The sequence below is a fragment of the Hemiscyllium ocellatum genome, unplaced genomic scaffold, assembly GCF_020745735.1.
Source record: "Hemiscyllium ocellatum isolate sHemOce1 unplaced genomic scaffold, sHemOce1.pat.X.cur. scaffold_3747_pat_ctg1, whole genome shotgun sequence".
Lineage (NCBI taxonomy): Eukaryota > Metazoa > Chordata > Chondrichthyes > Orectolobiformes > Hemiscylliidae > Hemiscyllium > Hemiscyllium ocellatum.
The window spans coordinates 4,415-26,537 of record NW_026868604.1 but is presented as its reverse complement, the minus strand read 5'-3'; the positions used below and the strand labels follow the sequence as shown (position 1 = coordinate 26,537).

The window sequence follows — 22,123 nt, the reverse complement described above, 5'->3', positions numbered from 1 at the left end:
TGCGCGGTCCCGCCCCATGTCCCGGTCAATCTCCTCATCGTCACCGATGCCAGCCATTCGGAGAGCGGGGTCCGTCCCGTCCTCCCGCCTTCGTCCAAGTCTCAACCAATCCCAGGTAGCGTCCCGCCACTGCCTTCACGCGGTTGGACGGTGCGTGGTTATTGTCCCGCCTTCCTATTGGTGTGTGGCGTGCAAACCAACCAATCGGGGCGGTGCCCACCTGATCGACGTGTGGCTGCGCCAATGGGAAGCAGCCGCCCTGTGATAGACAGTCGCCTGAGTTATCCCGCCTGTCTTATGGACTGTGCCCCTGTCGGTTTATTTTTCATTTAATTGTGCTTTGTTGATAAATATTGACGCCGTTGATGAAAAGTTGTATCGTTAAAAAACATTCCATGCGGGTGTAGGTTTTGCTTCAGTGGTAATTCTGTTTTCCCTGCGCCTCAACCAATCAGCGCAGTCCCATTTTCCCGCCTCCATCCAACCGCCCGCATGGCGTTTGAACGGACCAATCGGCGGCCCCCGGCGCGCCGCGAGGCCACTCGCGATTGGTCAGCACCGTCCGGGCTGAGAGGCGATTGGTCGGACGACTCCTTCTACCCTCCCCTACACGAAAGCCGGCGCCACCCACGTGGGGCGGGGCTTGGGCCCGATTGGTCGGCTTGTGGCGGGCGGGCCCTCCAATCGGAGGCGTCGCTCGCCACCGCATTGTCTGGTTGGCCCCCTCCCCCCGCAGGCGCCCGGTCTGCGAATCGCCGATTGGCCGGGCGTCACAAAGGGCGGCGCGTCACCTCACGGTCCCCGCCCGCCGATTGGTTGGAGCCGGCGGAGGAGGCGGGTCCCGCCGGGAAGCGAGGGAGAATTTGAAATAAGGGGGAAGAGCGAGGCGGACGCGGGTTCAGTCTCCGCTGGGAAGCGGAGCGCTGCGGAAGGGGGGGGAGCGCTTTGTGTCGCTTTTTTATTGTTAAAACGTCTGCAGCTTATCTATTTAACTTTTTCCAAAGGCTCTCGTCTTCCCATGCAACTGGAGAGAGGTACGCACTCCTTTTCGTCCCCAATTGCCTTTTGCATTGTTAAATCCAGCAATGCAACCTCTTTGGCTTTGCTTGGCAATGCTACGGTGCAGCCGGGGGTAAGGTCTCTATTCAGGAACCTCTCCCGTTTCTCTTTTCCCTCCTTTTTGGGGCATTTTGTCTCTTTTGCAGACTGCGCAGGCGCCGTCCCGGCATTGGCGGGCTCGCCGCCGGCCCCGCGCCTGCGCGCTCTCTGGCGCTGCTGCTGCTGCCACCGGCGCAGGCGCAGTTCGCCTTTCCCTTGTTGTGGGGGGGAATAGTCGACGTTGACGTCACGCGGGTGAGACTCCTCTCGCGCCCAGTCGGTTGACCGTTAGGGTTCAAATCCTTGCGGGGGCGGGGCCTGATACCACGCCCCCTCCATCCGGGCTCTTGAGACTAGAGAGAGTGGGGCAAGGGCGGTGGGCAAGGCAAGAACTTTGACCTCTGACCTGCTGCCCACTCTCTTGCACCCTTTCTCCTATTGCCCCCACCCAGGGGTGGGGTGAGTGTGAAGAGTTGGGGGTAGGGGGTGTTTATGGTTGACTGCCCCTTGACCGACTGTCTGGGGTGGGGTGGGGGGGTGCCAGTAGTGAGGTTTGACCTCTGACCTGCCCACTCTTGCTCCCTTTCTCCTATTGCCCCCACCCAGGGGTGGGGTGAGTGTGAAGAGTTGGGGGTGGGGGGTGTTTATGGTTGACCGCCCCTTGACCGACTGTCTGGGGTCGGGTGGAATTGGGGTGGTGGTGGTGAGGTTGACCTCTGACCTGCCCACTCTCGTTCCCTTTTGCCAACTACTACCCCCACCCAGGGGTGGGGTGAGTGTGAAGAGTTGGCGGTAGGGGGCGTTTATGGTTGATCGCCCCTTGACCGACTGGCTGGGGTCGGGTGGTGGTGAGGTTTGACCCCTGACCTGCCCACTCTCGTTCCCTTTCTCTTACTGCCCCCTCCCCACCTAAGGGTGGGTGAGTGTGAAGGCTGGGGGGGTAGCGTGGTTATAAAATTGACTCGTCCTCTTGGAGGTGGGGTAGGGGGGGTGTTGTGGTAAGATTTGACCTCTGACCTGCTGCCCACGTGCCCTCCTGCTGCCCCATACTGGGTAATGTGAGTGTGAAGGTGGGGGGGGGAGGGTTAGAATTGAATGGCTTCGCTTGACCGTCTACCTCCCCTCGCTCCCTTTCTCCTTCCTGAGGGTCAAGTGGGTGGGTGGGTGTTCGAATTCACTGTCTTGTCTGAGCTACCCAACCTATGTATGGGGTGGGGTGGGGTGTGACATTTGCCCCTTTCCTCGTAACTGCCCCCACCCTGGAGTGTGTGAAGGGGTGGTTGTGCCGGGAGGGGGAGGGGTGTCAAATTGACCGTCGAACCTGATGGGGAGGGTATGGGGGTGAGATGTGACCTCCGACCTGGCGTTTTCTCCCCACGACTTCTCAACTTGGCGCCAGGTCTTTCCTCACCCACACAGTGTCCGCTCTCAACGGGTACCACCCTAACCTACACATCCCTGGGCACTATGGGACACTGTCCCCACGGCCGACCCACCCTAACCTACACATCCCTGGGGCACTATGGGACACTGTCCCCACGGCCAACCCACCCTAAACCACCAACCTACCCAAAATCAGGAGGGGGGGGGAGGGAGGGTGTGTATATGGAAGGGGGTAAATAGACAAGGTCTTTTCCCCCTGAGATGAGGGGTGGGGTCTTGACCTAGAGGGGAGGTGGGTTTAAGGGGGCAAGCTGTGTGTGTCTGGTTCCCCTCTGACCCCCGCTCCCCCCCTCGCTTGGTGTGTGCGTGACCCTGTCCTATTCCTGTGTTGCTCAGGTCCACCTCACTGAGGGAAGGGGGAGCGAGAGAGAGAGCGCACGCGGGCGCGGGAGAGAGATCGCCATGGGCACATCGGGCAGCACCTGCGCCGAGACCCCGCTGCGACCGCCCCACCGCAACCGCCACCTGGCCCACGCCCTGGACCCCCGCTCGCCCAGCGCTGGCATCCTGAGGACCCCCATCGAGGTAGGTGCCCGCTCACCACCCACCCTCCCTTCGGCGGGAAGGGTTGCGGGGGGAGATGCAGCCTCCTTGCTGTCTCTCCCTCCCCCACCCTGGTGCTGATCGCCGAGCTGGGAACTTGTGTTTCAGACGTTTCGTCCCCAGTCTGGGTGACGCGCTTGGGGGCCTCCTGTGGTGCGTTTCTGGGACATTTCCTCCGGCATTTATAGTGGCTTCTCTCTGCCCCTTGAGGTTGCTGTCCGCTGCAGCGGCCTGGATATCGAGTCCCGGTCGACGTCTCTGTTGATTTGGGATCTGCGGATGAGCGCCATGCCTCTAGGAATTCCCCGAGGAATTCTGTTCGGCCTGTCCGATCGTAGTTGTGCTGTCCCAGTCGAACTCCTGTGGCTCGTCATTCGCGTGTGCGGCGACTGAGGAGAGCTCGACGTGTCACAGGAGGCCCCCACGCACCGAGCATGTCACTCAGAGCGGGGACGAAACGTCTGAAACGCGAATTCCCGGCCCCGGCCGACAGAACCGCGCGCGACGTTTTCACCGCCCGAGCTACTCCTCCCCCCAACCTTTTTTTTTTTGTCTGAACGCCCCCCTCAGGTTCTGTCCCAGCCCAGCCCAGGCGACGCCGGGGGCCGGCAGGAAGTGGAGCAGGCGGCAACTGCAGCCCCGCCGGTAAGAGCTGGGGGGCCGAGCACTCCGCGGCCCCCAGACCCCCGCTCTCCCACCCCCGGGGTGGTCCGCACCCCCTTCGCCTTCTCGGTCACAGGTGAGTGGCTGCCTCCCCTTCTCCCAACCCCCCCTACCCCACCCCTTTTTCTCTCCCTCTCCCTCTCCTCCCCCTCTCTCTCGCGCGCGCTCTGGCTGGGTTCCCCCCACTCCCCCCTCTCGCGCGCGCTCTGGCTGGGTTCCCCCCACTCCCCCCTCTCGCGCGCGCTCTGGCTGGGTTCCCCCCACTCCCCCCTCTCGCGCGCGCTCTGGCTGGGTTCCCCCCACTCCCCCCTCTCGCGCGCGCTCTGGCTGGGTTCCCCCCACTCCCCCCTCTCGCGCGTGCTCTGGCTGGGTTCCCCCCACTCCCCCCTCTCGCGCGCGCTCTGGCTGGGTTCCCCCCTCACGCGTGCTCTGCTTGGGTCTCCCTCTCTCCCTCTCTCTGTGTTTCCCCCTTCCCCCCCCCCTCTCTGCCTGTGTTTCCCCCCCTCTCTCTCTCTGCCTGTGTTTCCCCCCCTCTCTCTCTCTGCCTGTGTTTCCCCCCCTCTCTCTCTCTGCCTGTGTTTCCCCCTCCCCCCCCCCCTCTCTCTGCCTGTGTTTTCCCCTCTCTCTCTCTCTCTCTCTCTCTCTGCCTGTGTTTTCCCCCCCCTCTCTCTGCCTGTGTTTTCCCCCCCCTCTCTCTCTCTCTGCCTGTGTCCCCCCCTCTCTCTCTCTCTCTCTCTCTCTGCCTGTGTTTTCCCCCCCCTCTCTCTGCCTGTGTTTTCCCCCCCCTCTCTCTCTCTCTCTGCCTGTGTCCCCCCCTCTCTCTCTCTCTCTGCCTGTGTTCCCCTCTCTCTCTCTCTCTCTCTGCCTCTGTTCCCCCCTCTCTCTCTCTCTCTCTGCCTGTGTTCCCCCCCTCTCTCTCTCTCTCTGCCTGTGTTCCCCTCTCTCTCTCTCTCTCTCTCTCTCTGCCTGTGTTCCCCCTCTCTCTCTCTCTCTCTCTCTCTCTCTCTGCCTGTGTTCCCCCCCCTCTCTCTCTCTCTCTGCCTGTGTTCCCCCCTCTCTCTCTCTCTCTGCCTGTGTTCCCCCCTCTCTCTCTCTCTCTCTCTGCCTGTGTTCCCCCCCCCTCTCTCTCTCTCTGCCTGTGTTCCCCTCTCTCTCTCTCTCTCTCTCTCTCTGCCTGTGTTCCTCTCTCTCTCTCTCTCTCTCTCTCTCTCTCTCTGCCTGTGTTCCCCTCTCTCTCTCCCTCTGCCTGTGTTTCCCCCCTCCTCTCTCTCTCTCTCTCTCTCTGCCTGTGTTCCCCCTCCCCCCGCCAAAATCCCCGAACCCAGGTGATTGGGCGGGGCTGCATTTGCGCGGCGCCCTTTCTGACGGCCGCCCTGTTGGCGTTGTTCTCCATCAGCCAGGTTGAGCCGCCTGGCGAGACAGCTGAGCGGGGTGTTCCTGAGGGACGACGAGGAGGAGGAGGTGGCGGCAGAGAGGGACGCTCTCCCGGGCGGCCGAGACGCTGAGGACCAGTGCGAGGCTGAGGACCCGCTGGTGGAGCAGCTGCTGGACTGCGAGGAGGAGGGGGAAGCAGATGGGGCTGAGACCCCCACAGTCAGAGAGCGCAGCCCCCCTCAGCAAGAGGCTGCCCCTCCCTCTGTCAGGACGGGACTGAGCGGGGAAGCCAGCCTAGTCTACAGGGAGTCTCCATCACCAGGTTAGTGTCTGGGAGGGGGCTTGGGGGGGGGGGAAGATCTGAAAGTGGGTTTATGCCCTTTTCCTCGCTCTCTCTCTTTTTTTTCCCCTCCAGCAGCCCCCACTCTCTCCAAGAGGAAACCTCTCATCAGCTTCCAGAGCCCAGGCACAGTCCGAAGCCCCCTCCAGCCCCTAGCTGGGGGCAACTCTCCACATCTGGCCCTCGCCCACCGTCAGGTAATGTACAAACTCACTCTATTACCCCACCCCCCCCCACCTTCCGCGCCTCTCCCCAGTGAGATTAACCAGGCTGAATGTCAAGGGGGCGATGGTTAGACTCTCTCTCTTGTTGGAGACAGTAACCCCCAGGATGTTGATAGTGGGGGGGGGAAGGGGGATTCAGTGACGGTAACGCCATTGAACGTCAAGGGGGCGATGGTTAGATTCTCTCTTGTTGGAGACGGTAACCCCCAGGATGTTGATAGTGGGGGGGGAAGGGGGATTCAGTGACGGTAACACCATTGAACGTCAAGGGGGCGATGGTTAGACTCTCTTGTTGGAGACGGGAACCCCCAGGATGTTGATAGTGGGGGGGAAGGGGGATTCAGTGACGGTAACACCATTGAACGTCAAGGGGGCGATGGTTAGATTCTCTCTTGTTGGAGACGGGAACCCCCAGGATGTTGATAGTGGGGGGGGGAAGGGGGATTCAGTGATTGGGGTGGGGTTCAGCTTCCCCCCCCAACCTTCTGGGGGGGTGCAGTGTGAAGTTGAGCCTAGAGCTGACCTGCCTGTGTCTCGGCCACCTTCCCCCTCCCCCTCCCCATCCGGCAGATTCCCAAACTCCAGGCGGAGCGGCTGCAGGACGCTGAGGTGCTGAAAGCTGGAAGCCCGACCCGTATCATCTACCAAGACAAGGAGAACACCTACTGCCTCATGGGGAGACTCTGTCAGCCCTGACACACCCTCTCTCACGCTCTCTCTGTCTGTCCTCCAGCTCCCCCTGGGCTGTGGGGCGGGTGATCACAGCCCTTCCTGCACCATACACTGGGGTCTGAAAGTGTGCACTGACTGCAGACCTGTGTGTGTGTGTCTCTCTCTCTCTCTCTCTCTCTCTCCGCGTGTGTGTGTCTCTCTCTCTCTCTCTCTCTCTCTCTCTCTCCGCGTGTCTGTGTCTCTCTCTCTCTCTGTGTGTCTGTGTGTGTGTGTCTCTCTCTCTCTCCCTCCCTGTGTGTGTGTGTCTCTCTCTCTCTCTCCCTGTGTGTGTCTCTCTGTGTCTCTGTGTATGTGTCTCTCTCTCTCTCTGTGCGTGTCCCTCTCTGTGTGTCTCTCTCTCTCGTCTATATGACAGTAACTAACATTCCACCCGGGTCTGCCAGCCCTTCTCCCTCCCTCTGCCCCCTACTGTTTGTAAACACTACCCTCTTGGAGCTCTGCCCACCTGGTGGGTGTGTGTGGGCAGCCACTGCCTGGTCTGTGCAGGGCACTGGGAGATGGCACTGACTGCCTCAGTCTGTCTGTGCTTCACCCCCTGTCCCGTTCCCACTGCTCCAGGGAACATTGGGATCTTGTTATTACGTATGCCTGTTCCAAGTGTTGAATAAAGTTTATATTTCAGAACTGACCACCCTATTGTGGGTTGGATTGGAGTGTGTGAGTGTGAGTGTTAGAGACCTCCCCAGCTATTTACACACCCCTGGGAGACAGGAGTGTGTGTATGTGTCAGAGATTTGTAATGGTCACGCTGGGGACACTAGCAATCTCCCGTCAGCTCGCCGCTCACTAGGCTCCTGTCGTCGTACAGAAAAGGTGTTATCCCCTCCCAGGTCGGACGTTCCCGGGCCCTGTTCTCGAGAATATCTGACCCTGCTTGATGGCATCTCTTCCTGAGATACAGCAGCTTTCCCCCCGCCCCCCAAAAAAGTTGCACCCAGGGGTGTGCCCCCATGCTGCGTTGACATCCAGGTCTTCCTGAAAGAGAGGCTATCGTATGAGTTTTCGACTTGACCCCACCGTCCGTCTCACCTCGAGAGAGAGTGTCCTGGTCGCGTGAGCTCTATCCACCTTTCAGACTTTGCATTTGAGGGCGAGAGAATCTCAAACAGCCCCTGCCTCTCTTCCACCTGGCCTCGGAAAAGCTCCCAACCTCTCCTACGCGACGCAAGGCCTCATTTCCTGCTCTTTCGAGACCATTGTTACGGGGTTGAAGGGGTTTCTGGTACCTTTTTCAGAAGAGAGTGAACACTTTCATCGTCCGAGCTTGCAAGCAGTGGTCATCTGACTCACTCGGTCTCCAACTGTATTGGAAATTAGCTGAGAGAGATGCCTGAGTTTTGGTTGCTGTTTTGATGACGATTTGAGTTTAACGGATCGGTTTAAATCATGTCTCCACCCACTCTGCCTAAATCCCAATCGAATTCACACTTTTTTTTTGGTCAAAAGCAGCCGTTTTGAAGGCTAGAAAGTGTAAGTAGCAGACTAAGAGATTGCCGTTCAGAAACACGCTCGAATGTTTTTCATACCAGACATCTTGGCAGTCAAAGAGGAAAGGTGACCCAGGGAGATCTACCAGGGCAAAGGACAAGAGGGAGACCAGACCCTGCTGTGTGGTTTTGCAATTAAGTTGTTGTAATTTTAATAAGTGTTTTGTTAGAACAGTATAGTGGAGGTGGATAATAAGCACTTGAGGAAAGCGACAACGATGCACCAATCAGATGATCTGATGCAGGCATTTTCAAAGTAGAGTTATAGAGATGTACAGCATGGAAACAGACCCTTCGGTCCAACTCATCCCAACCCAATCTAGTCCCACCTGCCAGGTGAAAAAGTTGCCCCTTAGGTCTCTTTTACATCGTTCCCCTCTCACCCTAAACCTATGCCCCTCTAGTTCTGGACTCCCTGACCCCAGGGAAAAGACCTTGCCTATTTACCCTATCCATGAGATTTGTAAACCTCTATAAGGGTCACCCCCCGAGGCTCCAGGGAAAACAGCCCCAGCCTGTTCAGCCTCTCCCTGTAGCTCTAACCCTCCAACATCCTTGGAAATCTTTTCCGAACCCTTTCACAACATCTTTCCGATAGGAAGGAGACCAGAATTGCACACTATATTCCAACAGTGGTCCTAACCAATGTCCTGTACAGCCGCAACGTGACCTCCCAACTGCTGTACTCAAAACTCTGACCAATAAAGGAAAGCATACCAAACGCTGCCTTCACTATCCTATCTACCTGCGACTCCACTTTCAAGGAGCTATGAACCCACACTCCAAGGTCTCTTTGTTCAGCAACACTCCCCAGGACCTTACCATTAAATCCTGGTAAGATTTGCTTTCCCAAAACACAGCACGTTTATCTGAATTAAACTCCATCTGCCACTTCTTGGCCCATCTTGTCCAGATCCTGTTGTCAGCTGAGGTAACCCACTTCGCTGTCCACTACACCTCCAATTTTGGGGTCATCTGCAAACTTACAAACTGTACCTCTTACGCTCACATCCAAATCATTGATGTAAATGACAAAAAAGTAGAGGGCCCAGCACCAATCCTTGTGGCACTCCACTGGTCACAGGCCTCCAGTCTGAAAAACCACCCTCTGTCTTCTGCCTTTGAGCCAGTTCTGTATCCAAACAGATAGTTTTCCCTGTATTCTGAGATCTCTAATCTTTGCACGAGAGACTGTCATTCAGAAATACCATCTAGCTTTTTCACATGAAACATTCTGGCAATCCAAGACAGGAAACAAGGCAAAAGCGAGGACTGGAGATCAGAGTCAAGAACTAACATGGTGCTGGAAAAGCGCTGCAGCATCCAAGGAGCAGGAGAATCGACGTTTCGGGCAAAAGCCCTTCATCAAGAAAGACCAAAGACGACCCAGGGAGATCTACAAAAATAGGACTAGAGATTGCTGTGTTGTTTCGCAATTAGGTTGACTTAAATTTAATAAGTGTTTTGCAGGAACAGTATATTGTGAAAAAGTTAAGAGAAAGTGGGGGAGGGGGCTGAGAGGTGTGAATAGATGTTGGTTAATGTTCACTTTCAGAGAATTAAGGAATAATTTGATGTTATTTTCATTGAATGATGGAAGTTGGGAAGTTCTCGTAACAGATGACAGGAGCAAGGTTAGCTCTTTTGTGAGTTTGGTTTAATTCGAAGGTGACCTGTCATAACTAAAATAACTGCTTATTTTCCTTACTTAGGGCAGAGCGACACTATTAACGACACGGACACACTTTCCCCCTCGTGGATCTCCGAACACAACATTCCAGCAACGCATTCACGACACGTTACGCTAACCGAACCTTAAATCCACACTCTCCCTGCCTTCACCACTCTCCCACTCTGCTGACCTCCCCCCACCGTTCTCTATCTGTTCACCATCTTGCAGGAAAAGGGACCTGGTTTCATACTGAGCAGCGTCCAGTCGAGGGTTCGGCCAGACCGGAAACAGAAATTGTCCCATAGTGCCCCAGGGATGTGTAGGTTAGGGTGGGTCGGCCGTGGGGACAGGGTCCCATAGTGCCCCAGGGATGTGTAGGTTAGGGTGGGTCGGCCGTGGGGACAGGGTCCCATAGTGCCCCAGGGATGTGTAGGTTAGGGTGGGTCGGCCGTGGGGACAGTGTCCCGTAGTGCCCCAGGGATGTGTAGGTTAGGGTGGGTCGGCCTTGGGGACAGTGTCCCGTAGTGCCCAGGGATGTGTAGGTTAGGGTGGGTCGGCCTTGGGGACAGTGTCCCGTAGTGCCCAGGGATGTGTAGGTTAGGGTGGGTCGGCCGTGGGCACAGTGTCCCGTAGTGCCCCAGGGACGTGTAGGTTAGGGTGGGTCGGCCGTGGGCACAGTGTCCCATAGTCCCATAGAGAGGGGGGGAGGGAGAGGGGAGGGGAGGGAGGGGAGGGAGGGGGGGGGAGAGAGAGGTGGGGGGGAGAGACAATGCCATCCCCCGGAGTAGCTGCACACGAGATGTTTTGTCCCCGTCTCGGGGGGGGGGGAAGGGGAGACGGGGAGATCCCCAGGCAGAGGGAGAGGGACGCTGACACTGACCAGCTCTGTCTGGGTGGGGGGGGGTGTTTGTCGGGAGAATCGAGGTGCTGGGGTTTCGAACCGGCCCGTTATCGCGGAGCGGTGGGTCTCAGGCGCTGGCCCACAGCCACGTTTCCCATCGAGGACCCAGGCCGCCATCTCCTCGTTCCCTCTTTGAGGGGGGGGGGGGGGGGAAGAGAGGTCTCCCACCTGCCCGGGCTCGGGGACAGACTCTGGGAGTCAAGGAGGGAGGTGGTGGGTAATATGGGGCGGAGGGAGAGAGGTGGGGAGGGAGGGAAGTAGGTAGGGAGGGAGGTAAGGAGGGAGAGAGAGATAGGGAGGGGCGGAGGGAGAGAAAGATAGATAAATAGGGAGGAAGGGTGGGAGGTGAGGGTCCGAGGGAGGGAGGTAGGTAGGAAGGAAGGGAGAGAGGTGGGAGGTAGGGAGGGAGAGAGGTGGGAGGTAGGGAGGGAGAGAGGTCCGAGGGAGGGAGGGAGGGAGGTCCGAGGGAGGGAGGGAGGTAGGTAGGGAGGGAGGGAGAGAGGTCCGAGGGAGGGAGAGAGGTCAGAGGGGAGGGTCCGAGGGAGGGAGGTTGGAGGGAAGGGTCCGAGGGGAGGGAGGTAGGAGGGAAGGGCCCAAGGGAGGGAGGTAGGTAGGAAGGGAGAGAGGTGGGAGGGAGGTAGGTAGGGATAGAGGTTGGAGGGGAGGGTCCGAGGGAGGGAGGAAGGAAGGGTCCGAGGGAGAGAGGTCGGAGGGGAGGTTCCGAGGGAGGGAGAAGGGGAGGGTTTGAGGGAGGGTCCGAGGGAGGGAGAAGGGGAGGGTTCGAGCGAGGGTCCGAGGGAGGGAGAAGGGGAGGGTTCGAGGGAGGGTCCAAGGGAGGGAGGGGAAGGTAGCTGAGAGAGCAATGGGTGGATGGAGTTGGGGGGTGGGGAAGGGGAGAGGTCGGAGGGTGGAGCAGGACAGAGAGATGTTGCCTAAAGCGCTCTGCGAGGAGGCGGTCTGACTCTGAGAGCGAGAGAGCGCGTGCGAATGGCCCCCTCCTCCCTCCCCTCTCATCCCCCTCCTCCTCCTCCTCCCGCGCTACCCTCCTCCTGGAGTGAAAGGCTGTGGGTGTTGAGTGGGGCTAGGAGACCCTCAGTTGAAGGGCCTGAAGACGGTGCGCCATTTCAAACACTCTTTAATTGTACAAAACAAAATAGATAACGGAACAAATTAAAAACCAGGCTGAGAACGTTCCGGAAATCCCGCGTGGCCCCGCTCTCAGGCGGCCGGGCGACCCTTGACCTTCCGGCGAGGGGCCTGAGAGGGCGCGCGACCTTTGACCTTCCGGCCCGGAAGGTGAGGCCGATTCTGAAAGAGCGCGCGCCCTTTGACCTTCCGGCCCGGAGCCTGAGGCCTAGTCTGCGATAGCCCGCGCCCTTTGACCTTCCGGCCCGCAGCCTGAGGCCCGGTCTGTGGGGGTGCGGCCCCCTTGACGTCGCCGGCTCCAGCTCCCTCCTGCCCCTGGGGGGCGGGGGAGGGGGCAGTCTCCCCGTCCCCTCCTGCCCGCTGGGGGGGCGGGCCGTCGGCGAATTTCTTCAGCTTGGCCACGAAGAAGCCGTCCATGTTGTGCGTGTGTGGGTAGAAACGGCGAGCGAGGCGCAGCGAGGGGTGGAAACGACGCTCCTGGAACCTGGGGGGGGGGGGGGGCGGGGGAATAAAACAGCGAGAGGGTCAGGGGGTAGGGGGGGTCACAGGCGGAGACCGCTCTGCCCTCCCAGGCTTGCCCAAGGCGGGTCACGCCTGCGGGAGTAGGCCCGAGGCCTCAAGTCGAGGTGCGAGGTGGGGGAATAGGGGAGGGGAACCCTGCCGAGGAGACTGGGTGGGGGTGGGGGGGGAGTGGGAGAGGGGGTCCAGGAGAGGGGGTCACCCCGGCCCGTCTCAACATCGCCCCACCCCGAAACCAACCCCCTCCCCCCCTCCATCCCCAGCCTATCTGTCCTTGAAGCACAACGCTCCCCAGCCCCAACAAACCAGCTGCTCAGAGGGTCAGCTCCCCCTGTCCCCGAGAGTGGGGAGCGTAGGATGGAGGAAGGGGGGGAGAGAGATGGGGGGCGAGAGAGAGAGAGAGAGAGAGAGAGAGAGACACAGAGGGGGGGAGAGAGAGAGAGAGAGACAGACAGACAGAGAGAGACACACACACACAGACAGAGGGTGAGAATGTGCAATGGGGGGGGGGGGAAGCGAGAGAGAGCACAACGGACAGATAGAGAGAGAGAAATAGAGAAAGAGAAGAGAGAGAGACACACAAAGACAGAGAGAGAGACAGAGAGAAAGAGACGAAGAGAGAGAGAAAGATGGAGAAAAGAGGAGAGAAAGAGATGGAGAGGGAGAGAGAGAGAGGGGGGGACGGAGGGAGAGGGACACACAGAGCAACGGAGAAAGAGAAAAAGAGAGAGAAGAGAAAGAAAAAGAGAGAAATAGAGAGAGACAGACACAAAGACAGAGAGAGACAGCGACGGAGAGAGAGAGAGACAGAGATAGAGAGAGAGAGACAGAGATAGAGAGACGGAGAGAGAGACGGAGAGAGAGACAGAGACGGACAGAGAGACAGAGAGACGGAGAGAGAGACAGAGACGGAGAGAGAGACACAGAGAGAGAGACAGAGAGAGATAGAGACAGAGAAAGAGAGAGACAGAGAGAGAGAGAGACGGAGAGAGAGACAGAGAGAGAGGGGGAGAACGGTGTGTTTCAGTGAATGCTGAACCTCCCCCATGCTGTGCTAATCGGACCCTGGAACAGCATGTCCCTGGCCGGGAATCAGCTCCCAGCAACCCCCTGACCCCACACAGTCCCTGTCAGACCCGTGTACTCCGCACCCACACCCCCCCGGGCCTCAGATCCTGCTGGGGCTCCCCTCGCGGTCACCTCAGCCCGGCTGGGGACAAACCCTCCCTCACTGCTACTGGGAGGGAGGAATGGGACAATCCGGCAAGTTATCCCGCTCGCTGGAGAGGTCCCCACTCCGGGAAAACATCAGGGGACAATCCTTAATCCGATAATCCCTGATAGAAGGGACCTCAGCACCGCACGGGGCTCCAGAGTCACGGTTTATACAGCAGGGTAAGGGTCACTCACTGTGGAACCGGACAGAGTCAGTGTTTATACAGCAGGGTAAGGGTCACTCACTGTGGAACCGTACAGAGTCAGTGTTTATACAGCAGGGTAAGGGTCACTCACTGTGTAACCGTACAGAGTCAGTGTTTATACAGCAGGGTAAGGGTCACTCACTGTGTAACCGTACAGAGTCAGGGTTTATACAGCAGGGTAAGGGTCACTCACTGTGTAACCGTACAGAATCAGGGTTTATACAGCAGGGTAAGGGTCACTCACTGTGTAACTGTACAGAGTCAGGGTTTATACAGCAGGGTAAGGGTCACTGTGTAACCGTACAGAGTCAGGGTTTATACAGCAGGGTAAGGGTCACTCACTGTGTAACCGTACAGAATCAGGGTTTATACAGCAGGGTAAGGGTCACTCACTGTGTAACCGTACAGAGTCAGTGTTTATACAGCAGGGTAAGGGTCACTCACTGTGTAACCGTACAGAGTCAGGGTTTATACAGCAGGGTAAGGGTCACTCACTGTGTAACCGTGCAGAGTCAGTGTTTATACAGCAGGGTAAGGGTCACTCACTGTGTAACCGTACAGAGTCAGGGTTTATACAGCAGGGTAATGGTCACTCACTGTGTAACCGTGCAGAGTCAGTGTTTATACAGCAGGGTAAGGGTCACTCACTGTGTAACCGTACAGAGTCAGGGTTTATACAGCAGGGTAAGGGTCACTCACTGTGTAACCGTACAGAGTCAGTGTTTATACACCAGGGTAAGGGTCACTCACTGTGTAACCGTACAGAGTCAGTGTTTATACAGCAGGGTAAGGGTCACTCACTGTGTAACCGTACAGGGTCAGGGTTTATACAGCAGGGTAAGGGTCACTCACTGTGTAACCGTACAGAGTCAGTGTTTATACAGCAGGGTAAGGGTCGCTCACTGTGTAACCGTACAGAGTCAGGGTTTATTCAGCAGGGTAAGGGTCACTCACTGTGTAACTGTACAGAGTCAGTGTTTATACAGCAGGGTAAGGGTCACTCACTGTGTAACCGTACAGGGTCAGGGTTTATACAGCAGGGTAAGGATCACTCACTGTGTAACCGTACAGAGTCAGTGTTTATACAGCAGGGTAAGGGTCACTCACTGTGTAACCGTACAGAGTCAGTGTTTATACAGCAGGGTAAGGGTCACTCACTGTGTAACCGTACAGAGTCAGGGTTTATACAGCAGGGTAAGGGTCACACACTGTGTAACCGTACAGAGTCAGTGTTTATACAGCAGGGTAAGGGTCACTGACTGTGTAACCGTACAGAGTCAGTGTTTATACAGCAGGGTAAGGGTCACTCACTGTGTAACCGTACAGTGTCAGTGTTTATACAGCAGGGTAAGGGTCACTCACTGTGTAACCGTACAGAGTCAGTGTTTATACAGCAGGGTAAGGGTCACTCACTGTGTAACCGTACAGAGTCAGGGTTTATACAGCAGGGTAAGGGTCACTCACTGTGTAACCGTACAGAGTCAGGGTTTATACAGCAGGGTAAGGGTCACTCACTGTGTAACCGTACAGAGTCAGGGTTTATACAGCAGGGTAAGGGTCACTCGCTGTGTAACCGTACAGAGTCAGGGTTTATACAGCAGGGTAAGGGTCACTGTGTAACCGTACACAGTCAGTGTTTATACAGCAGGGTAAGGGTCACTCACTGTGTAACCGTACAGAGTCAGTGTTTATACAGCAGGGTAAGGGTCACTCACAGTGTAACGGTACAGAGTCAGTGTTTATACAGCAGGGTAAGGGTCACTCACTGTGTAACCGTACAGAGTCAGGGTTTATACAGCAGGGTAAGGGTCACTCACTGTGTAACCGTACAGAGTCAGTGTTTATACAGCAGGGTAAGGGTCACTCACTGTGTAACCGTACAGAGTCAGGGTTTATACAGCAGGGTAAGGGTCACTCACTGTGTAACCGTACAGAGTGAGTGTTTATACAGCAGGGTAAGGGTCACTCACTGTGTAACCGTACAGAGTCAGTGTTTATACAGCAGGGTAAGCGTCACTCACTGTGTAACCGTACAGAGTCAGGGTTTATACAGCAGGGTAAGGGTCACTCACTGTGTAACCGTACAGAGTCAGTGTTTATACAGCAGGGTAAGGGTCACTCACTGTGTAACCGTACAGAGTCAGGGTTTATACAGCAGGGTAAGGGTCACTCACTGTGTAACTGTACAGAGTCAGGGTTTATACAGCAGGGTAAGGGTCACTCACTGTGTAACCGTACAGGGTCAGTGTTTATACAGCAGGGTAAGGGTCACTCACTGTGTAACCGTACAGAGTCAGGGTTTATACAGCAGGGTAAGGGTCACTCACTGTGTAACCGTACAGAGTCAGTGTTTATACAGCAGGGTAAGGGTCACTCACTGTGTAACCGTACAGAGTCAGTGTTTATACAGCAGGGTAAGGGTCACTCACTGTGTAACCGTACAGAGTCAGTGTTTATACAGCAGGGTAAGGGTCACTCACTGTGTAACTGTACAGAGTCAGTGTTTATACAGCAGGGTAAGGGTCACTCACTGTGTAACCGTACAGAGTCAGGGTTTATACAGCAGGGTAAGGGTCACTCACTGTGTAACCGTACAGTGTCAGTGTTTATACAGCAGGGTAAGGGTCACTCACTGTGTAACCGTACAGAGTCAGTGTTTATACAGCAGGGTAAGGGTCACTCACTGTGTAACCGTACAGAGTCAGGGTTTATACAGCAGGGTAAGGGTCACTCACTGTGTAACCGTACACAGTGTTTATACAGCAGGGTAAGGGTCACTCACTGTGTAACCGTACAGAGTCAGTGTTTATACAGCAGGGTAAGGGTCACTCACTGTGTAACCGTACAGTGTCAGTGTTTATACAGCAGGGTCAGGGTCACTCACTGTGTAACCGTACAGAGTCAGGGTTTATACAGCAGGGTAAGGGTCACTCACTGTGTAACCGTACAGAGTCAGTGTTTATACAGCAGGGTAAGGGTCACTCACTGTGTAACCGTACAGAGTCAGGGTTTATACAGCAGGGTAAGGGTCACTCACTGTGTAACCGTACAGAGTCAGGGTTTATACAGCAGGGTAAGGGTCACTCACTGTGTAACCGTACACAGTGTTTATACAGCAGGGTAAGGGTCACTCACTGTGTAACCGTACAGAGTCAGTGTTTATACAGCAGGGTAAGGGTCACTCACTGTGTAACCGTACAGTGTCAGTGTTTATACAGCAGGGTCAGGGTCACTCACTGTGTAACCGTACAGAGTCAGGGTTTATACAGCAGGGTAAGGGTCACTCACTGTGTAACCGTACAGAGTCAGTGTTTATACAGCAGGGTAAGGGTCACTGTGTAACCGTACAGAGTCAGTGTTTATACAGCAGGGTAAGGGTCACTCACTGTGTAACCGTACAGAGTCAGTGTTTATACAGCAGGGTAAGGGTCACTGTGTAACCGTACAGAGTCAGGGTTTATACAGCAGGGTAAGGGTCACTCACTGTGTAACTGTACAGAGTCAGTGTTTATACAGCAGGGTAAGGGTCACTCACTGTGTAACCGTACAGAGTCAGTGTTTATACAGCAGGGTAAGGGTCACTCACTGTGTAACCGTACAGAGTCAGGGTTTATACAGCAGGGTAAGGGTCACTCACTGTGTAACCGTACAGAGTCAGTGTTTATACAGCAGGGTAAGGGTCACTCACTGTGTAACCGTACAGAGTCAGTGTTTATACAGCAGGGTAAGGGTCACTCACTGTGTAACCGTACAGAGTCAGGGTTTATACAGCAGGGTAAGGGTCACTCACTGTGTAACTGTACAGAGTCAGTGTTTATACAGCAGGGTAAGGGTCACTCACTGTGTAACCGTACAGAGTCAGTGTTTATACAGCAGGGTAAGGGTCACTCACTGTGTAACCGTACAGAGTCAGGGTTTATACAGCAGGGTAAGGGTCACTCACTGTGTAACCGTACAGAGTCAGTGTTTATACAGCAGGGTAAGGGTCACTCACTGTGTAACCGTACAGAGTCAGTGTTTATACAGCAGGGTAAGGGTCACTCACTGTGTAACCGTACAGAGTCAGGGTTTATACAGCAGGGTAAGGGTCACTCACTGTGTAACCGTACAGAGTCAGGGTTTATACAGCAGGGTAAGGGTCACTGTGTAACCGTACAGAGTCAGGGTTTATACAGCAGGGTAAGGGTCACTCACTGTGTAACCGTACAGAGTCAGTGTTTATACAGCAGGGTAAGGGTCACTCACTGTGTAACCGTACAGAGTCAGTGTTTATACAGCAGGGTAAGGGTCACTCACTGTGTAACCGTACAGAGTCAGTGTTTATACAGCAGGGTAAGGGTCACTCACTGTGTAACCGTACAGAGTCAGGGTTTATACAGCAGGGTAAGGGTCACTCACTGTGTAACCGTACAGAGTCAGGGTTTATACAGCAGGGTAAGGGTCACTCACTGTGTAACCGTACAGAGTCAGGGTTTATACAGCAGGGTAAGGGTCACTCACTGTGTAACCGTACAGAGTCAGGGTTTATACAGCAGGGTAAGGGTCACTCACTGTGTAACCGTACAGAGTCAGTGTTTATACAGCAGGGTAAGGGTCACTCACTGTGTAACCGTACAGAGTCAGGGTTTATACAGCAGGGTAAGGGTCACTCACTGTGTAACCGTACAGAGTCAGTGTTTATACAGCAGGGTAAGGGTCACTCACTGTGTAACCGTACAGAGTCAGGGTTTATACAGCAGGGTCAGGGTCACTCACTGTGTAACCGTACAGAGTCAGTGTTTATACAGCAGGGTAAGGGTCACTCACTGTGTAACCGTACAGGGTCAGTGTTTATACAGCAGGGTAAGGGTCACTCACTGTGTAACCATACAGAGTCAGGGTTTATACAGCAGGGTAAGGGTCACTCACTGTGTAACCGTACAGAGTCAGTGTTTATACAGCAGGGTAAGGGTCACTCACTGTGTAACCGTACAGAGTCAGTGTTTATACAGCAGGGTAAGGGTCACTCACTGTGTAACCGTACAGAGTCAGGGTTTATACAGCAGGGTAAGGGTCACTCACTGTGTAACCGTACAGAGTCAGTGTTTATTCAGCAGGGTAAGGGTCACTCACTGTGTAACCGTACAGAGTCAGTGTTTATACAGCAGGGTCAGGGTCACTCACTGTGTAACCGTACAGAGTCAGGGTTTATTCCCACCACCCCCTCCTCATCCCCACTCACCGGGTGAATCCCTCTTTCCCGAATTCCAGGCCGGTGGGCACCACTTTGACGTTGCGTTTTTTCAGGGCGTAGTCCACCACCCATTCGTTCTCCTCCACCTGCGGGCAAGGGCAGGGTGCTTCAGTGCATTGGCGTAGCGCCCCATTCTCCCACACCCCCCCACCGTTGCCCTGGTTACAGACCCTCCAAACCACCGCCCTTCCAAACGAGAGAGAGAGAGAGGGAGAGAGAGAGAGAGAGACGGGTCCTGGTGTCCGCAAACCCAATGCCTCGCCCCCCCCACTATCCCCAGGCTCCGGGCCCACTCCCTCCCCCAGGCCCCGGGCCCACTCCCTCCCCCAGGCCCCGGGCCCACTCCCTCCCCCAGGCCCCGGGCCCACTCCCTCCCCCAGGCTCCGGGCCCACTCCCTCCCCCAGGCTCCGGGCCCACTCCCTCCCCCAGGCTCCGGGCCCACTCCCTCCCCCAGGCTCCGGGCCCACTCCCTCCCCCAGGCTCCGGGCCCACTCCCTCCCCCAGGCTCCGGGCCCACTCCCTCCCCCAGGCTCCGGGCCCACTCCCTCACCCAGGCTCCGGGCCCACTCCCTCACCCAGGCTCCGGGCCCACTCCCTCACCAGGCTCCGGGCCCACTCCCTCACCCAGGCTCCGGGCCCACTCCCTCACCCAGGCTCCGGGCCCACTCCCTCACCAGGCTCCGGGCCCACTCCCTCACCCAGGCTCCGGGCCCACTCCCTCACCCAGGCCCCGGGCCCACTCCCTCACCCAGGCTCCGGGCCCACTCCCTCACCCAGGCTCCGGGCCCACTCCCTCACCCAGGCTCCGGGCCCACTCCCTCACCAGGCTCCGGGCCCACTCCCTCACCCAGGCCCCGGGCCCACTCCCTCACCCAGGCCCCGGGCCCACTCCCTCACCCAGGCCCCGGGCCCACTCCCTCACCCAGGCCCCGGGCCCACTCCCTCACCCAGGCTCCGGGCCCACTCCCTCCCCCAGGCTCCGGGCCCACTCCCTCACCAGGCTCCGGGCCCACTCCCTCCCCCCGGCCCCGGGCCCACTCCCTCCCCAGCGTCTCACCATGACAGAGCAGGTACAGTACACCAAGTACCCTCCAGTCCGAGAGTTGGCGTCCAGACAGTCGATAGCGGAGAGTAACAGCTCCTTCTGCAGGTGGGCACACCGCTGGATATCTTTGTCATCCTGGGCACGGGGGGAGAGAGAGAGAGAGAGAGAGGGAGTGAGAGAGGTACAGGGAGAGAGAGAGAGAGAGAGTGTGTGAGAGAGGGAGTGAGAGAGTGAGAGATACAGGGAGAGAGAGAGGAAGTGAGAGAGGTACAGGGTGTGTGTGTGAGAGAGAGAGAGAGAGAGGTACAGGGAGAGAGAGAGAGGGAATGAGAGAGGGAGTGAGAGAGGTACAGGGAGAGAGAGAGAGAGAGAGAGGGAGGGAATGAGAGAGGGAGTGAGAGAGGTATAGGGAGAGAGAGAGGGAATGAGAGAGGGAGTGAGAGAGGTACAGGGAGAGAGAGATACAGGGAGAGAGAGAGAGATACAGGGAGGGGGCGGGTGAGGGAGTGAGAGGCAGGTTGAGGGAGTGAGAGGCAGGTTGAGGGAGTGAGGGGGGGTGAGGGGGGGTGAGGGGGGGTGAGGGGGGGTGAGGAGGGTGGGGGAGGGTGGGGGAGGGTGGGGGGGGGTGGGGGAGTGTGGGGGGGGGTGGGGGAGTGTGGGGGAGTGAGGGGGGTGTGGGTGAGAGAGGGGGAGTGGGGGTGGGTGAGAGAGGGGGAGTGAGGGGGGGTGGGGGGGAGTGAGGGGGGGTGGGGGGGGAGTGAGGGGGGGAGGGGGGGGGGGGGGGGGGGGGTGAGGGGGGAGTGGGGGTGAGCCTCCTACCTTGGTGGTCTTGACGGCTGGGTCTTTGGAAATGACACCGGTCCCACTGCACGGAGCATCCAGGAGCACCCGGTCAAACCCTCCCATCACCTGGGGGTGGGGGGGGGAGTGAGAAGGGTGAGGGGGGGATGGGGGGGGATAGAGAGGGGGGGGGGGGATAGAGAGGGGGGGATAGGGGGGGGGGGAGAGAGGGGGAGGGGGGGTAGAGGGGGAGGGAGGGGAGAGGGGGAGGGAGGGGAGAGGGGGAGGGAGGGGGGGGGGGAGGGAGGGGGGAGGGGGAGGGAGGGGGGAGGGAGGTGGGGAGAGAGGGGGAGAATAGAGGGGGGGATAGAGAGAGGGGTGGGGAAACGATGGAGGGAGAGGGAGAGAAAGAGAGAGAGAGAGACAGGGTCAGTGGAAGTGCACAGCCTCCCTTTGTCAGATGATACTCGCACCGTCAGGCAGACCGGGAACGCTATTCTCATCCCCATTCCCAGGTTAGGGAGAGGGGAGACAGTGGGATAGCGCAGCGGGAATCCTGGGTTAGGGAGACGGTGGGATAACACAGCGGGAATCCTGGGTTAGGGAGAGGGGAGACAGTGGGATAACAGCAGGAATCCTGGGATAGGGAGACAGTGGGATAACGCAGTGGGATTCCCGGGTTAGGGAGACAGTGGGATAACACAGCGGGAATCCTGGGTTAGGGAGACAGTGGGATAGCGCACCGGGAATCCTGGGTTAGGGAGACAGTGGGATAACACAGCGGGAATCCTGGGTTAGGGAGACAGTGGGATAACGCAGCGGGAATCCTGGGTTAGGGAGACAGTGGGATAGCGCACCGGGAATCCTGGGTTAGGGAGACAGTGGGATAACGCAGCGGGAATCCTGGGTTAGGGAGAGGGGAGACAGTGGGATAACACAGCGGGAATCCTGGGTTAGGGAGACGGTGGGATAACGCAGCGGGAATCCTGGGTTAGGGAGACGGTGGGATAACGCAGCGGGAATCCTGGGATAGGGAGACGGTGAGATAACGCAGCGGGAATCCTGGGATAGGGAGACGGTGAGATAACGCAGCGTGATCCCTCCTCCCCCGCCTCCCGCTGGGACTTACCCGGGCAAATTCCCGGCCGTCGTAGTTGCAGACGACAGTGTTGGTGATCCCGAGCCGGTGCAGATTCCCCACGACGCTCCGGAGCCGTTCCCGGTTACTGTCGTTTGCCACAATCGCCCCGGTGTTCTTCATCAGCTGGGCTGGGGGGGGGGGGGAGGAATAGAGTCACCGGGAGAGAGAGAGAGAGAGACGTCCAACATCCGGACACATCCAATGGGAAGAGACGGGATGTCCCCTCCGTTCCTCCTCCCCATCCCAATTCTCCAGCACCGGCTCATCGCCAGAGATCGGGCTTGCTCAGCCGAAGCAACCCCGCTTTGGGAATTATTTTTAAACTCCCCCTCGTGTCTCGGACCTTTCCCAGCATCCGTT

At 57.3% G+C, this 22,123-nt stretch overlaps 2 protein-coding genes across 2 annotated transcripts; one reads left to right on the top strand and one right to left on the bottom strand.

Annotated features, from left to right (window-relative positions):
* The first annotated feature begins 492 nt into the window (after positions 1-492).
* cdca3 (cell division cycle associated 3) lies at positions 493-7,045 on the top strand. The gene is made up of 7 exons (XM_060823171.1): positions 493-851; positions 1,206-1,353; positions 2,878-3,066; positions 3,655-3,823; positions 5,144-5,443; positions 5,537-5,658; positions 6,256-7,045. Exons 1-7 carry the CDS (start codon positions 493-495, stop codon positions 6,379-6,381), a joined length of 1,413 nt encoding a protein of 470 aa, XP_060679154.1. The 3' UTR covers positions 6,382-7,045.
* Positions 7,046-11,595: 4,550 nt separating this feature from the next.
* Positions 11,596-21,922, bottom strand: nop2 (NOP2 nucleolar protein homolog (yeast)). Its single transcript, XM_060823170.1, has 5 exons — positions 21,752-21,922; positions 20,662-20,751; positions 19,855-19,977; positions 18,785-18,882; positions 11,596-12,107 (listed from the first exon to the last, which is right to left on the bottom strand). Exons 1-5 carry the CDS (start codon positions 21,881-21,883, stop codon positions 11,696-11,698), a joined length of 855 nt encoding a protein of 284 aa, XP_060679153.1. The 5' UTR covers positions 21,884-21,922; the 3' UTR covers positions 11,596-11,695.
* Between the last annotated feature and the right edge of the window lie 201 nt (positions 21,923-22,123).